General features: G+C 47.1%; 1 protein-coding gene across 7 annotated transcripts in view; it reads left to right on the top strand.

The window, feature by feature from the left end:
* DOCK8 (dedicator of cytokinesis 8) overlaps positions 1-17,323 on the top strand; it is a 228,720-nt gene that overhangs the window by 139,464 nt on the left and 71,933 nt on the right. For 6 of the 7 annotated variants that reach the window (XM_086684950.1, XM_086684952.1, XM_086684953.1 and 3 more), the window contains 7 exons: positions 1,554-1,692; positions 2,324-2,425; positions 4,627-4,722; positions 5,640-5,874; positions 9,679-9,843; positions 11,216-11,385; positions 14,210-14,305. In XM_086684950.1, coding sequence (XP_086541076.1) covers positions 1,554-1,692; positions 2,324-2,425; positions 4,627-4,722; positions 5,640-5,874; positions 9,679-9,843; positions 11,216-11,385; positions 14,210-14,305 — 1,003 coding nt within the window. The remainder of the gene's footprint in view (positions 1-1,553; positions 1,693-2,323; positions 2,426-4,626; positions 4,723-5,639; positions 5,875-9,678; positions 9,844-11,215; positions 11,386-14,209; positions 14,306-17,323) is intronic. The other variant, XM_086684951.1, reaches the window with a different exon arrangement.

Raw genomic sequence — 17,323 nt, 5'->3', positions numbered from 1 at the left:
CTTTAAGAACCGAATGTTGTCTGGCCTTTTCTGGAGCCTTCTGTCCTAGTATGATAATGAGAAGTTTTATGGTGTTAAATAAAGAAATAAATTTCCTACCTTGCTCTGAGATACTGCAGGGGGCCAGAAACAAAACCAGCTCTCCTTTCTCTGTCTACTTGTCTTCTAACTATCACTCCACACCTGCCCCATTGTCAACTTTAAGGAGATTTAAGTTGGCCAAGAGAAATGGAACACTCATTATTCTGTGGGTAAACTGAGTCACAGAATAACGTCTAAACCGTTACTCACAGTTCACAGGAAGAGGAGATGAATAGTCCACCCTTACAGAGTCAGATGGACTTGGGTTTGATCCTGGCTTGATAACCTTGGCCCATTTAAGCATTTCTCTGAACGCACTTTCCTGGGTTGGGCTGACAATGAACTGAATAATATACATGAAGCCCTTAGTAAAGTATCTGGGACTTTGTGATTCACTAAAATCAGGTTCCTTTTCCTTCCTAACATCATTCATTTGCTAATCCAAATTCCTTTGATGAGTGCCAGCCACATGCCAGTCCCTGTTCTTGGGGTGGAGATAGAAAAGGAGGTCACAGCAAGACTCTGAGCCTTATCCCCTTTTCAGATGAAGTTGAACTTTTCCATTGTGTGTGCAGAGATCTTTCCCCCCCTGACCCCGACAAAACCTTTAGTTTGTGAGCGGTGTTAGGTAGGCAAAGTATATCCGGGGGCATAAGGTTGGTCCAAGGATCTCCAGCTTGGGAGCAGAATGATGTAGAGTAAAAAACAAAACACTGTAATTTGGCTATTGTTGAAAGTGCTGCTGTAAACATTGGGGTCCATGTGCCCCTATGCTTCAGCACTCCTGTATCCTTTGGATAAGTTCCTAGTAGTGCTATTGCTGGGACGTAGGGTAGTTCATTTTTAATTGAGAACTACCCTAAATGTCCATCAACTGACGAGTGGATAAAGATGTAGTTTATATATACAATGGAATACTACTTGGCAGTGAGAAAGAATGAAATCCTGCCATTTGCAGCAACATGCATGGAACTGGAGGGTACTATGCTGAGTGAGATAAGGCAGTCAGAGAAAAACAGATCTCATATGTAGAACTTTCACTCATATGTAGAACTTGAAAAACTTAACAGAAGACCATGGGAGAAGGGAAGGGGAAAAATAGTTTCAAACGGAGAGGGAGGGAGGCAAACCATAAGAGACTCTTGAATACAGAGAACAAACTGAGGTTTTGGGCCGGGGGGTGGGGGAGAGGGGAGAGTTGGTGATGGGCATTGAGGAGGGCACTCGGTGGGACAAGCACTGGGTGTTGTATCTAAGCGATGAATCACAGGAATCTACCCCCGAAACCAAGAGCACACCCTCTGTGCTGTATGTTGGCTAACTTGACAATAAATTACATTTAAAAAAATAAAAGGCCACACACCAAGCAGGCAAATTCTGAGGAGCAAAAGGACTGTGGCCTTACAATTTATAGTCAGAGAAGTCATCATTCTTGCTAAAAGTTGTTTGTGCGTAATGTGCTTTTGAAACAGGTCTCCTGACTTCTATGAAGAAGTGAAAATTAAGCTTCCTGCTAAGCTCACAGTACATCACCACCTCCTGTTCACCTTCTATCATATCAGCTGTCAGCAGAAGCAAGGAGCCTCCGTGGAAAGTCTTCTGGGATATTCGGTGAGTCGTTTTCAACTTGCTGATTCACCCTGCGGTTGAGGGACTCAAGGTCCCTGCAGAGATCAGCAACTAAATTCTCCTCACTTGCTTTTTTTCCTGCTAGAAGTAGCAAAATACGCCAAGCCAGATGATAGCAAAAAGCAAACATGACTTGATGTAGCAGATGACATATTTCTGGAAGGGAGAGCTAGGGGATGCTAGATTCTGGAAGAACGCTCACTTAGAAAAAAGCATGGCGTTGTCCATTATTTCCAGGTTTAACATATATGCTCCACATATAAAACTAGCTCTTTTTTCCCCAAGGGGAAGAAAGTTGTTTCTTTAAAAACATATATATATGTGTATATAAAAGGTAAGATAAACATTGATCTTGTTCAGACACTCACAAACACTGGCTATAAAGAAAAATGCTACTCCTTTGGCTCCGAAAGCAGTAAATCATGGATATTACTATCTTCGGAGCTCTCGGGGAATTTAAAATGCAAAGAACTTGACTGAAATTACTGCCGCAAAGAGGCCTGGTCAATATCTAATCATCATTTAGTTGCATTTGATTATTGTGAGCTAGATAAATTGCCAGAATTATGTGCTGTAATAAATACCACTTTATTCTTTACATCATCTGTTTCAGTGGCTGCCAATTCTCTTAAATGAACGCCTTCAAACGGGATCCTACTGTCTCCCAGTTGCCTTGGAAAAGCTGCCCCCCAACTATTCCATGCATTCTGCAGAGGTAACCGCCAAGTTAGCCAGGAGCCCTTTCCTGGCTGGCCATGGTCTTGGACCACCTGCCCAGAGGCACTTCTCATTCCCTTAGATGTGACTGAGGATGTTTTGGAGGACGGCCGTCTCTCAGCGTGTTGCATGTTCTGAGAGCACGTTGCTCTGATAGGATGGGAGCAGATGTGGACGTGGAACCCCCTTCACTGAGGCATCCCCAGTTCTGAATGTCTGGCAAATGCACCTTGCACCCAAGGAAGCACCGCCTTGCATTCGCCACGACAAAGGGACTCACAGAATAACGTATTGTAAAGCGCAAGGCAGATAGAGCCCTTCCGCGACAACAGCTGCTCTCAGCACAGATCCTTTTAGTAGGTTCCCACACTAACTGTCGCCGGGTTCTCCTCCTCTGGGTCCCTTGTCGCTGTCTGCAGTTGGATACCTTTATTGCTCCCGAGATGCCAATGTCGGTAGTCTTTGCTTCCTCCTGTTTCCTGTGCCACCTCTTGCGCATGCACAGTGCTGCAGTCCACCCTTTTAAGGGAGCCCGGTGGCCTCTCCGTGGTCACCACAGAGGCACTGGCCCTGCACCAGCTCTCGTGCCCCTCGTCTGCCTGGCGCAGGTTTGCATCAGTCAGTATTACTTTGAAGCAAATCCCAGACGTTATATCATTTCATTTATAAATATTTTACAATTATCTTAAAAGATAAGGGCTCTTGTGGCACCTGGGTGGCTCAGGCAGTGAAGCATCCGACTTCAGCTCAGGTCATGATCTCGCGGTTCTTGAGTTCGAGCCCCGCATCGGGCTCTGTGCCGACAGCTCAGAGCCTGGAGCCTCACTTAGGATTCCGTGTCTCCCTGTCTCTCTGTCCCCGCCCCCTGCTCACACTCTGTCCCTCTCTCTCTGTATCTCAGAAATGAATAAGCATTGGGGCGCCTGGGTGGCTCAGTCGGTTAAGCGGCCGACTTTGGCTCAGGTCATGATCTCACGGTCTGTGGGTTCGAGCCCCGCGTCGGCTCTGTGCTGACAACTCAGAGCCTGGAGCCTGTTTCAGATTCTGTGTCTCCCTCTCTCTGACCCTCCCCCATTCATGCTCTGTCTCTCTCTGTCTCAAAAATAAATAAACGTTAAAAAAAAAATTAAAAAAAAAAAAAAGAAATGAATAAGCATTAAAAAAAAGAAAAGTTTCCAACACTGGGCAGAACAGAACTTGTCTGTGGGCTGGATCCAGCTTTGAGTCCCCATTTGTGAGTCTGTCTGAGGACTTCCAAGGGTCTGCACCCCATGCACACATCCTCCCCTTGTAGATACAGCAAGCCTCCTTCCATTAGAAGGCGGGAGATGCCCACACTCACGTGGCTGGGCCAGGCTGGGCAGTGCTCACTAAACGCTGTGTGGTGGTGTCTCTAGAGGATGACAATTCTGGTGGGAATTTAAGGCAAGTCCCTAAGGACTGAACAACTGCTGATCTATAAATGGTATATAAAAGAGTCCTTTTGAGTAATTAAAGCGGGAGCCTACCAGGACTGCTATTTGGAAACACAGTGTTAAAAGGGAAAGGAACTGCGGGCACTTGAAAGCATTAAAATTTCATGTCTTGTAAGATATTCTACACTTGGTCTTGACATTCCTGACTAATGGGGAAATCGCTGCAGTATTACTCCCTGGAATCCAGGATTATCACTGCTGGATGGGAGTTTAAGACCCAGCACTCACTTCTTTTTTTTTTTTTTTTTTTTAACAATTTTTTGTAATGTTTATTTATTTTTGAGAGAGAGAAAGAGAGCACAAGCGGGGGAGGAGCAGAGAGAGAGGGAGACACGGAATCCGAAGCAGGTTCCAGGCTCTGAGCTCTCAGCACAGAGCCTGACGCAGGGCTGGAACTCATGAACGCGAGATCATGACCTGAGCCGAAGTCAGATGCTTAACTCACTGAGCCACTCAGGCGCCCCACATCACTCACTTCTGATCCCTCCTTTCAGCATAAGAAAATGGGAGTTTATTTGACTTGTCAAAGTAACAGTAACTAATTCTGTGAAGAACTGAACTTGAACTCAGGGCTCCTAACTCCTGGACCACTCAGATTAGGCTTCCAGGGGGGGTTATATTTGTAGAACCCTGACATCTACAGGGTCAAGTTGCTTCACTTGGCTTGTCAGTGATCAGAAAAGGGGACTGAATTGCTAATCTTTTTTTTTTTTCTTTAACACAGAAAGTCCCTTTACAGAACCCTCCCATTAAATGGGCTGAAGGACATAAGGGAGTATTTAATATTGAAGTGCAAGCTGTTTCCTCGGTTCACACCCAGGTAAGGAACCTCAAGGCCCACTTCAGATCAGCCAGAAGGAAGCTAGGGGTACAGCAGAGAAACCTGTAAGGACAGGGTCCAGTAAAACATCAGTGACCGTCTTTGTGCATGGGTAGAACAAAAACAACCTTTGGTTCTTTGTGGAGACTTCCAGGCCTGTTCAGGTTTTATTTGTGGTTTAAATGAGGAAGACCTCATAAAAATATGGAGCCCCTAGATGAAGGAACCCAGGACCTGCCCGGCTGCCTGCTGGCTGAGATGTTGTGCGAAGGGGTCCCATTTGCAACGTTTTCTTCTGCTGTCTCATTTCCCTCTGTCATCCTGCCATCTCTCCAGCTTTCCCCCATGCCAGTTCGACATGCCCTCCTTTTCTGGCCCCTGCCTGCACTTTACGTGTGCTCAGACCCCCTGTTTGGCAACGTGTCTAACCTGGTGTCCTTGCCTCTGCTTACAAACCATGCCAGAGTCCAAAGCATGTTTTCTTCAGTTAATAGTTATCAGGAGACTGTTTTGGGGCACCTGGGTGGCTCAGCCGGTTGAGCATCCAACTTTGGCTCACGAGTTCCAGCCCCGCGTCCGGCTCTGTGCTGACAGCTCAGAGCCTGGAGCCTGCTCTGGATTCTGTGTCTCCCTCTCTCTGACCCTCCCCTGCTCATGCTTTCTCTCTCTCTCTCTCTCTCTTTCTCTCTCTTTCTCTCAAATATAAGATAAAACATAAAAAAAAAAAATTTAAAGAAGCGATTGTTTTGTTCATACCATGGCACAGAGGAGTTCATACCCTCAGTGTGAAACAGCCTTGTCTTAGAACTCCTGGTCTGGAACGCGGGATGAGAGGCTTGGAGCTGTGTGTGTCTGTGCACCCCCTGGTGAGCACGGAGGGGTGAGCCCCGTGCAACGTGTGCCGTCTGCCCCCCTAGGACAACCACCTGGAGAGGTTCTTCACCCTGTGCCACTCCCTGGAGAGCCAGGTGACCTTCCCCATCCGCGTGCTGGACCAGAAGATCAGCGAGACGTCGCTGGAGCACGAGCTGAAGCTCAGCCTCATCTGCCTGAACTCCTCCCGCTTGGAGCCGCTGGTGCTGTTCCTGCACCTGGTGCTGGACAAGCTCTTCCAGCTCTCCGTGCAGCCCATGGTCATCGCCGGCCAGACAGGTGGGAGGCCTGCGGGGCCGGGGGAGGGGGGCGGCGCCTTGTTGTGGGAACCGAGACTTCCCGGAAATCCTGAGAACAGGGGCGGTGCTATCTTCCTTTCCAATGATGACGTGAGTCCAGGGAAGCCAAGTCCACTGATTTTTTTTTGAGACTTCCTGGATGTTAAAAAAAAAAAATGCACATTAATGTAGGATGCTTAAAATTTCAGCTTTTAACGACATATGTACTGAATGATCAGAGGCAATCTTTCAAGTTCTATTTCTTGTAATTGATGGATTTATTTTACCTCTGAGATATTTGTCTTCTTGACCAACAAAGAAATAGGGTTTCAAGAAGTTGGACAGTTCCTATTAAATGGGAGGAAAGGAACTCTCTAAATTGAAATTCAATGCGATCGCTTTTTTGTGGAGATGTAATATGCATATCTTAAAATTCACTAAAACATACAATTCATTTGTTTTTTTTTTAACATTTATTTATTTTTGAGACAGAGAGAGACAGAGCATGAACGGGGGAGGGTCAGAGAGAGGGAGACACAGAATCTGAAATAGGCTCCAGGCTCTGAGCCGTCAGCACAGAGCCCGACGCGGGGCTCGAACTCACGGACCGCGAGATCATGACCTGAGGTGAAGTCGGCCGCTTAACCGACTGAGCCACCCAGGTGCCCCTCATTTGTTTTTTTTTTTTAAGTTTATGTATTTATTTAGAAAAATAGAGTGGTGGGGGGTGGGGAGGCAGCGCCTGGGTGGCTCAGTCGGTTAAGCCTCCGACTTCAGCTCAGGTCACGATCTCATGGTCCGTGAGTTCGAGCCCGGCGTCGGGCTCTGGGCTGACGGCTCAGAGCCTGGAGCCTGCTTCCGATTCTGTGTCTCCCTCTCTCTCTGCCCCTCCCCCGTTCATGCTCTGTCTCTCTCTGTCTCAAAAATAAACAAACGTTAAAAAAAAAAAAAAAAAGAAAAAAATAGAGTGGGAGAAAGAGAGCGTGCAGGGGTGGGGCAAAGAGAGAGAATCCCAAGCAGCCTCCGCACTGTCAGCAAAGAGCCCGTCACGGGGCTCAAACTCACGAACTGTGAGATCATGACCTGAGCTGAAATCACTAGTCAGACGTTCAACTGACTGAGCCACCCAGGAGCCCCACAAGTCACTGATTCTTAGCACATTCACATAGTTGCCCAACTGTCACTGGTATCTAATTCCAGAACATTTTCATCAGCCCCAAATTTAGGAAGCCCCTACCCATCCATAGCCACTCCCCATTCACCCTTCCCCTCAGTCCCCGGCAACCACTCAGTGGTTTTTCTGTCTTACAGTGTATTTTAAATGCTTACTTTGAACACGTTAGCACTAAGTACGATGTGTAAGACTTCCTCTGGGGACAATGTCAGGTATGACCTGGGTCCGGCGGTTCACCAGACTCCTGCAGGAGACGAGCAGCTGTGAGGCACCTTTGTTTGGGCTGTTTTCAGCTGGACTAATGTGGTCTTGTGCCCTCCAGTCCAGCGGATGTCTTTTGGGTCCCACCCATGCTCCAGTCCTCTGCTAGGTGTTGTAGGCTTTGCAGGAACAGTCAAGAGCGTATGAGACTTACAACATGGCAAAGAGCAGCAGGACCGACAGAAGTCCTCATAGGGACACATACGCTAAATACCGGAGCAGGGGTAGTGAAAACATCCATCTGGGAGGATGAAGGAGGGTCCCAGGAAGAAGACGGTATTTGAGATGGCTCTGAAGGAGGGGCGGAGGGGAAAAAGCCAAAATGTGCAAGCAAGATGCGCAAGACAAAGGCGGAAAACCGAATGTCTGGTTTAGAAAAAAAGAGGTTCAGAAAACAGTATCGGAAGACCCTTTCCTGGGAGTGTCAGAAGAGAAGTAAGTAACACAGTTGAGCCGTGGCACATGAGTGAGCTGGCGGGGAGGGGCCATGAACTCATAGTCTAGAACATGCCAGGTAGCCTGCAGAGCCGGGAAGAATCCCTCGGGTGCATCGTGTCCTGGGATGCTTCTTTCGTGCATCCACAGGTTAGACATCCTTGTCACAGGCAGGCCAGCGTGTCGTTCGTGGAGCTGTCGCCTCTCCGGATAGATTCCTGCAAACTGGCAGGCTCACCCCCCTCCCAGATTTCTTCCCATGCCCCCACATATCTGCACCCTGCTTTGTCTGTTCCAGCTAGTGTTTTTAAGTTTATTTTTATTTATTTTGAGAGAGGGAGGGGCAGAAAGAGGGGAACAGAATCCTAAGCAGGCTCCACGCCATCAGCTCAGTGCCTCACGCGGGGCTGGAACTCACAAACCGTGAGATGATGAGTTGAGCCGAGATCAAGAGTCAGACACTTAACCGACAAGAGCCACCCAGGTTCCCCGTATGTTCCAGCTATTTAACATAGACTTGTTCACTAGACAGAGTGTTCATTCACCTGTTTTGAGCTTTGTAGCAAGTTGCTGCCTGTCCTGGGGGACCAAATAGTTGGAGGCACTTAAGGTACAGCATTTATTCAGAACCCATCTGTCAGGCACTATGGAAGGCACGGTGGGAAGACAAGAAAGGAGGAGAAATGCACTCCACCCCGGTGAATGCCGGGAGGCTGGATGCCTCCTCAGAGAGACAGAGTTCCCCCAGGAACGGCCAAAGAACTTTATGTGTCGGTGTCACTGAAACCCTGTACTGGGTGGTGTCAGAGCCTTCGTGGAGGAGGGGGGATTGTGCCCATCATTGAAGGGCTGCTGGGATTTTGCCGGTGCGAGCAGAGAGCACTTTCCAGGTGAGGACAACAGCATGAGAAAAATGGCAGAGCTGAGACAGAGCAAGACACACGGTGGGGACTGAACAGCTACCTCATTTTAAAGGGAGTTGAATTTGAGCAGAAAAGGTACAAGACTGGATACCTAGGGTGGGGCCAAACCGTGGAGGGCTTGGGGCTCCTGAACAAGACTGTACACAGTCATCAATCATTTGGGCGGGTCCACTACGGAGGACAGCACGACACATCTCCCTTTTTATTTATTTTTTTATTTTTATTAAAAAAAAAATTTTTTTACGTTTATTTATTTTTGAGACAGAGAGAGAGAGAGAGCATGAGCAGGGGAGGGTCAGAGAAAGAGAGAGACACAGAATCCGAAATAGGCTCCAAGCTCTGAGCTGTCAGCACAGAGCCCGACGCGGGGCTCGAACCCACGGGCCGCGAGATCCTGACCTGAGCCGAAGTCGGACGCTCAACCGACTGAGCCCCCCAGGCGCCCCACATCTCCCTTTTTAGTTCAGTCTGTGGCCCCAAGAATGTGCGTGCTGCAACAGCACATCTCAGACCCGAGCGCACCTGAGAATCACCTGGGCATCTTGTTAAATGCGGATTCTGACTCCGGAGGTCCGGGGCGGGGCCCGAGAGTCTGCATGTCTAACTGGCTCCCGGGTGATAGTGCTCATGTCAGTGGGGGTCCCGCTGAGTAACACCAGGTCACAGCACGGTTGAGAGGGGGAAGGGGGTCTAGACGGTCTCAAGTCTTTGTTGTGAAGAGCCACAGTAGACCCCGTCTCAAGTCCTGGCCACAGGGGGAGATGGAGAAGGAAATGTGCAAGTCGTTCCCAGTAAGCACAGCCGGGGCGGAGGGTGGCCCTAAAACCGCTCACTCTGCCCCGGCCCGCATGGTGACCTGCCTGGTTCGGCTGGTCGGCAGCGAGGACTCCTTGGCACAGCCCCGGAGAACATTCTGCCTCTGATCCATTGAGGACCCAGCCCTAGAGAACATTCCACCTGGATTCATTAACGACTGATGATGAGGCCACCCGTTTTTCTCTCGGTTCCTCAGCCAACTTCTCCCAGTTTGCCTTTGAGTCCGTCGTGGCCATCGCCAACAGTCTGCACAACAGCAAGGACCTGGCCAAGGACCAGCACGGGAGGAACTGCTTGCTGGCCTCGTACGTGCACTACGTCTTCCGCCTGCCGGAGCCGCCCAGGGACTCGCCCAAGTCAGGTAGCGTTGCCCCCGGTGTGGGCATCTGGTGGGCAGGCCCCTCCCCACCCCCACCCCACCACCACGTAATTAAAAATATAAGAAAATGCCCAACATCACCTCTTCCACGGAAACTTTTTTTCCAGGTAAAACCCATTTTGTTCATTTGTCACTTATTTTTGTATCAGTGATACAAAACGGAACGTGAATGCTGAATTGAGAAGTTTATTTCTAGAGCTTTCCCTCTTCCTCCCTGCCTCGCTCCCTCTTTGTATACCGTAGGCACTTCTTTTTTTCTGCCGGTGGGATGACTCTCACTGGTCTTTACCCGGTGGGTCATTTCTGATGCAGGCAAGGATCTTTTCTTTTCAAAGATGGCTCAATGACAACAGGAATGTAGGACGCTAGGATGATAATGACCAGGGACACAACACATGTCTGACTGTCGTGGTGAGCACTGCTTCCTAAACGTCTCATTATGAAGAAAAGAAATCCCTGTCCTCATTTCCCCCAAACTAAACTTTTGAAATAACAACGGTGCCTTTCTCCAGTCTTCCCAATTAGTTACAGAGGTAAGAATCGCCCCGTGCTTCTAGTCAGCAGGATATGAAAAGTAGCATTACCAAGTTTACAAACCTCCAGGTCCTACCTAGCAAAGAAACTTGCCGTTTTTATTAGTCCACGCAGCCTCATTGCAAGTAAACCTGTAATCTCGACTGAGGTTTTTTGTGTAAGTTTTTTTTTTAATGTCTATTTATTTTTGAGAAAGAGAGAGAGTGAGCAGGGTAGGCGCAGAGAGAGAGAGGGAGACAGAATCCGAAGCAGGCTCTGAGCTGACAGCAGAGAGCCCGATGCAGGGCTCGAACTCGCAAACCATGAGATCTTGACCTACACCGAAGTCGGACGCTTAACTCCCTGAGCCACCCAGGTGCCCCTCGATTGAGTTTTTACAGAACTGGTAATATCTCATAGACTCACATAATCACTTTTGAAGACGTACACATCACGGTGAAAACTGATATGAGGCTCAGAGGATTCCTTGAATTCTCAGATCTCAGAACACCTCGCGGGACTTTTAAAGCTGTCTTAATGTAAATATTAATAAGTTTAGAAGTCCACATTTCTTGCTTGTCTAGAACCATCAGAAGCTCCAGTAGCCATGGGGTTGGCTCAGTAGCCGCCTCTGCCTTTGGATGAGGTGTGTGTTCCCAGCTCCCTGCTGCCTCCCACCTTATCAACTGCCCCTTGGACCTCCCCCAGCATTTGATATAAGACCCTAATTCCAAGATCTAATCGGGTAGGTTTTCGTTCCACTCCCTCCCTTCCCCTTTCAAGCACAGTAAGTGACTCTGATCCCCTTTCTGTTGACATGTCGGTACCTGGCGGGGTGCAGGCGCCCCCACTGGCCTCCCTGACCCTCGCTACCACACCTTTGGACGCACGTCGGCTGCCGCCGTGAGTTCAAAGCTGCTGCAGGCACGGGTGATGAGCAGTAGTAATCCAGACCTCGCGGGGCCACACTGTGCAGCAGACGAGGAGGTAAAGAACATCATGTCGTCAAAGGTAGGGAAGGTGTCAAACCCTGAAAGGTGACGCGAGCTCTTTTCATTTTTCACCGAAACTTGGCAAAACGGCACGAAATCGACCGGGACCGTTGCCCCTGCTCTGCTGGCCCGATGCTCTCAGGGCTTCGGCTTTGGAAGTGATCGAGACCATTCTGCCAACGGGCAGAGGCAAGCCTGGCATTTGAAGATCTGCTCAGTTAGTTGCCACTGGTGGGAAATCTTTAGGGGATAGCTGATTGAGCCGCATGGGGTCCATGGATTCTGTTTGCAAAGAAGCAAATGTAACTTTGATTGCTTTTCAGATGACTAGAATGGTGTTGTTGCCATTGTTGTTTTTAAATATTCATTCACATCCATAAGTTGATTTCCCCATATAATAGTTCCAAAGAGCGAAGCCAGGTTTTATAAACAAAAACCAAGATCCTGAGAGGGTTGATGACTTGGGCTATCCTGTTTTCCCACCATGAATTCTTTGCTTTTTCTTGGCCCAATTTTTTATTTTGTAACACTCGAAAATTTATAGAATTGTTGTGAATATAGTATAGAAAGCTTTTGTATACTCCTTACCTAGTCTCTCTTTTATTAACATTTTACATTAGGATGGTACATTTGTCACAATTAACTATTGTTGATCCATTATTATTTTTATTAACTAAAGTTTCATATCTTATTCCGATTTCATCCGTTTTTCCCTAATGCCACTTTTCTGTTCCAGGATCCCATCTGGGATACCACAGTATATTTTGTAGTCCTGTCTCCTCGGTCACCTCTTGGCTGGGACAATTTTGTAGACTTCCCTTGGTTTTGATGACCTTGACACTTTTGAGGAGTCCTGGTCAGATATTTTGTAGAATGTGTCTCACCTGAACATTTTTTTCAAAATTGTGATAGAATCATGAAATTCACACTCCTGAGTGTATAATTCAGTATTGTTGTTTGTTTTTCCATAAAGCTGCCATCTGAATTTTTTTCCCCAGTTATCTATGGATCTATGGATAAGCTTTTAGAGTAATTTCATTTCCTCTGATTATGACAAATCAAACTCCTAGGTGTTGACATAATTTCTCTTACAAAATCCGCCCACTGGAGACAGTGTGTTGTGAGAAGAATGATTTGGAGACCAGAATTGGGTCTCGACTCTATCACCCCCCCAGCTGAGGGGTCAGGGGCAAGTCTGATCCTGCCCTGGGCCTCCTTTTCCTCGTCTCTGTGGAGTTTCTGAACCATGGATGAATTTAAGAACTACCTAGAGATCCACTACCAAAGATTCTAACAATCTAGAGTGTGTACCATATGAAATTGTTTCTATTCTACCTTTTTTGACTTCCAGAATCAACCCACGGCTTCTGAGAGCTGATTGGTCAAATTTCTGAAATGTTCTGAGCCAGATGTTAACCACAGACACTGTCAAAAATGGAATTATATAAACTAACAATTAAATAAGCTGTATTAACTAAAAAATAATCTAAATGTAATATGGCATCTTGGAATGCATGTTAAAACTGAAACTCTACATTAGCGGAAAGACTGGTAAAATCTGAATCTGTGGTTTAGTTGCTAGTCATGAGCCCATGTTAATTTCTCAGTTTTGACAAAGGTATCATAGTTATGTAAGATACTAACATCGAGAGGAACTGGGCAAAGAAGGGTACACAAGAACTCTGTACTACCTTTGCAACTTGTCCATAAATCCAAAATTATTCCACTTTAGAAAGGTGGTATTCAAACGCCCTTCCTCGCTATTTTACGACGTTTTACTCTTATCTGTGTTCTTGAGGTCATTTGTGTCTATTGTATTTGTATGGAGGATATACAACAGAATGATTTGCTAGGACACATCTCTTCCCAACGCTCTGTTCAGTGACGTTATGTTAACCCGAAATCTGCCACGATGAAAGCATTTACAGCACAGAAATAGGCAAATGCTGCACACCAGCTCCTCCCCCTCAGAAGCCGGTTGTTACCTTTGCCAGCACACCATGGTCCAACCTCATATTTAAGGTCCCTTTAAGCATTAGCATTTTCTGATGGCCCCTGGGGGGAAGGGCTGGGAAATAGCCTGCAGCTATCAAGGACAGCCTTGATCTTTCTGGTGTCCTTAATAAAAATGAAATTATTAAATTTCTATGTGGATTGGGTTAAGAATTTTCTAATCGTGTTGTAGCAAGGGGAGAACGTTTTGTCCACAGTGGTTTTTGACAATTTTTAAAATACAGTGTTGTAAGAGCCCACGACAGTACCATACTAGCCCACAGAGAGGCGCTGTTCCCACACTTTATTTTTCACGCCCTCCCAAGTCACAACATGGAAGGGACTTCGGCAGCCCGTGTTTTTTTTTTTTTTATTTTTTTTTTCTCAACGTTTATTTATTTTTTGGGACAGAGAGAGACAGAGCATGAACGGGGGAGGGGCAGAGAGAGAGGGAGACACAGAATCGGAAACAGGCTCCAGGCTCTGAGCCATCAGCTCAGAGCCTGATGCGGGGCTCGAACTCACAGACCGCGAGATCGTGACCTGGCTGAAGTCGGACGCTTAACCAACTGCGCCACCCAGGCGCCCCTGGCAGCCCGTGTTCTTAATGAGGTTTTAACTATGGGTCACTCTACACACTAAACTGCTAACAGTGATTATCTCAGGAGCAATAAAACACATTCTTTGCTCTGTTTTATATTTATGGCAATTGTCTTTCCTTTGTAGCCAGAGAAAAAAAAGGCAGAAATGTATTGGAAATGAGTTCTGAGGTTGTGATTCCCAGACCGCAGGCTCATCTGTGCAGTGAACCAGTGTCAGTGGACAGATACATCATGGTTTGTGTTTTTCAGATTGCTGATCGTAACTGCATCCGAATGTCTTACTATGGCTCTGGCAACAACGATGTTCCCAGTTCGACCACAGCCCCAAGGCCAGCCAGCAAAAAGGTACACAGCCGGGCAGTGTGAGTACGATCTGCCCGTGTCCTCTCACTATGATTTATAATAGACACCATCAAAGTGCTCTCCTCCCTCGTTCTCACCCTCCTGACACACACACACTTTTGTAGCTCTGTCCCTCATCCTCCATTTTTTGACCAATTGGTTTCCTATTCAGTGAGTGGTTCTCCAAATTTCCATGCATTCTGAAGTACCTGGAGGTTTTTTTTTTATGTTTATTTATTTTGGGGGGGGGAGGGGGTTGGTTAGAGCGCAAGCAGGGGAGGGGCAAAGAGACAGGGTTCAGGCTCTGAGCTGTCAGCACAGAGCCCGATGCGGGGCTCTAACTCACGAACTGCGAGATCATGACCTGAGCCGAAGTCAGACCCTCAATACGCTGAGCCACTCAGGTGCCCTGCCGGAGGGTTTGTTAAAACTGATGGCCGCACCCTACTCCCAGAGTTTCTGATCCAATAGATCTGAAGTGGAGCCCAAGAATTTGCATTTCTAACAAGTTCCCAGGTGACGCTCATCCAGAGACACGGTTTTAGAAGCACTGCATTAGTTTCTTTTTCAGTAGCAGGTAAGCCGAGGACAGTTCGTTCTCAACAAAAGTGAATGGCAATAATTAGGTATCAGTTATTTCAATACTGGATCAAGTGACAGGAAATGCTTCCTCAAAATTCATTCGTTTTTAAAAATCTTTTTAATGTCTATTTATTTAATTTCGAGAGAGAGAGAGAGACACAGAGCACAAGCAAAGGGAAGGGCAGAGAGAGAGAGACACAGAATCGGAAGCAGGCTCCAGGCTCCGAGCTGTCAGCACAGAGCCCAACGTGGGACTTGAACTCACACACTGCGAGATCATGAACTGAGCCAGAGTCAGACGCTTAAACGACTGAGCCACCCAGGTGCCCCAAAACTCTTCGTAATCGGGAGTGCCTGGGTGGCTCAGTCAGTTGAGCACCGACTCTTGATTTTGGCTCAGGTCATGATCTCACGGTTCATGAAATGAAGCCCCGCTTCAGGCTCTGAGCCTACAGCATGGAGCCTGCCTGGGATTCTTTCTCTTCCTCGCTCTCTACCGTCTCCCCCACTCATACTGTCTCTGTCTCTCTCAAATAACGAATAAACTTAATTCATTCTAATCAGCTTTACTTATGAGTTCAGAGACTTTACAAACTGCTCGCCAGAACATCCTGTATAAAAAAAAAATTCTCCCGCCCCAGTCACGGCCTGTGTGGTCTAAGGGGTGGGGGTGTCTTTCTTAGGATTTCTCCTCTGCCAGGCACCCAAGAATTGCTCCTTTATGGTACTTACTTAAGCCCTTGAGTGTCTTTCAAGACCCTTATTAAAATCTAAGTATGCTGATTGGAAGGATAACACAGTAAGCCGTTTGCAACAGCTGACGCCACGGGGAATGTTTATGAAACATGCAAGGAGGGAAGGAGCCTCAGCTCAGCTCACTTTGGACCAAGTGAGGGAAAGATCAAGTGTGGCGGGGTGGGGGTGCTGCCTGCGCCTGGGGGTGCAGACTTTTCAGTAGTCCAGGCACCCTATGTCTGGGGAGAGGTACCAGGAGTTACTTTCCAAAGAAGTGAAAAAAGATGGGGCCAGGTGCTGACAATAACTTTTGCACCTACTCTGAAACTTAGCTTGGGGCTTTGCAGTGACTGGTTACAAAGTCCCTCTTTTTAAAAGCCATGGTTTGCCCGCAGCCAGGCTTCCTTAAGGCAGGCCATCGCGTTTGGTTTTGCACTTGCCTTCTTTTGACTTTGTTCCTGCTGGTTTCAATGACCAGAAGCCAATCTTTTCATTTCAGAGGGCAGCTGAGACAGTGTTTCTTTGGTAGCTCAGCAAAAAAGGATTTAGCTGCTTGGCTGTCTCCTGTAACGTCAGGAGCAAGGTGTTCTTGTAATAATGTTGCCTGGTAAGCAACATAAATTACTTTAAGAAGCAGCTTATCCTCTAATCTCTTCTTGCCATAAGACTCTGGCAGTCAAACTGACCTATTTTCCAGAGGTTACCTTTGAAGCTAGCGGAGCGTGTCTTTCCTACGGGGGCAAGATCCGGGCGTAGCCAACTTACATCATAGGCACACTTAGACCACCTGCTTCATTAACCTTCCGCCTCCTGGCGCTCTCAAGGGGGTGAGCTTCCTGGCAGTCTCCTAACAGCAGACAAATGCCTTCTTTCTGTGTGTTAAGATTATAAAGATTTGACTCACCTGGAAGAATGAAGGGGGGGGCCTCCTGACAAGCTGAAACATCTAAGCATTTTGCACCCATCACCATTAACCGGCTAAGGATATAAATAGAATACCCAGCCATCTGCACATGGGTTTTTCCATGAGTCTCCCTTTAGGTTACTAACTCTCAAATGTTAATGTCCGTGAGATAGTAAATTGGGTTCCTTGAACACTGTTCAGGGTGGGTGCTGTAAAGGTTTGTCAAGGGCAGCCTTCGCTATAATCAATTTTTGTTTTAGGGATTGAAGACTTAACTGCCATTTTGCTGGTACCCTCGCATGTGGTATTAGGATGCTCAAATCGTTTTTTTTGTTGTTGTTGTTTTCTTATTTTATTTTATTTTATTTTATTTTATTTTATTTTATTTTATTTATTTTTCAATATATGAAATTTATTGTCAAATTGGTTTTCATACAATACCCAGTGCTCATCCCAAAAGGTGCCCTCTTCAATACCCATCACCCACCCTCCCCTCCCTCCCACCCCCCCATCAACCACACCCAGCATGGAGCCCAGTGTGGGGCTTAAACTCAAGACCCTGAGATCAAGACCTGAGCTGAAACCAAGAGTCTGATGCTTAATCAACTGAGCCACCCAGGCACCCCTCAAATAGTTTAGCTCTCACCCACAGAACAATAAAAAATAGTTCATCTATATTTATGTTCGGTTTTATGATCACCAGATTAGCGAAATCCAACGAAAGTAGGCAGATGCCATTTTTTGCCATTAGTTAAGGTGGCCACCCATCTCTGTTTGCCCAGGACCAAGGGTTCCCTGGG

This window comes from Puma concolor, chromosome D4, assembly GCF_028749965.1.
Source record: "Puma concolor isolate L17-30 chromosome D4, mPumCon1.1.hap2, whole genome shotgun sequence".
In the NCBI taxonomy this organism is placed as follows: Eukaryota; Metazoa; Chordata; class Mammalia; order Carnivora; family Felidae; genus Puma; species Puma concolor.
This window is presented reverse-complemented; position numbering and strand designations above follow the sequence as displayed.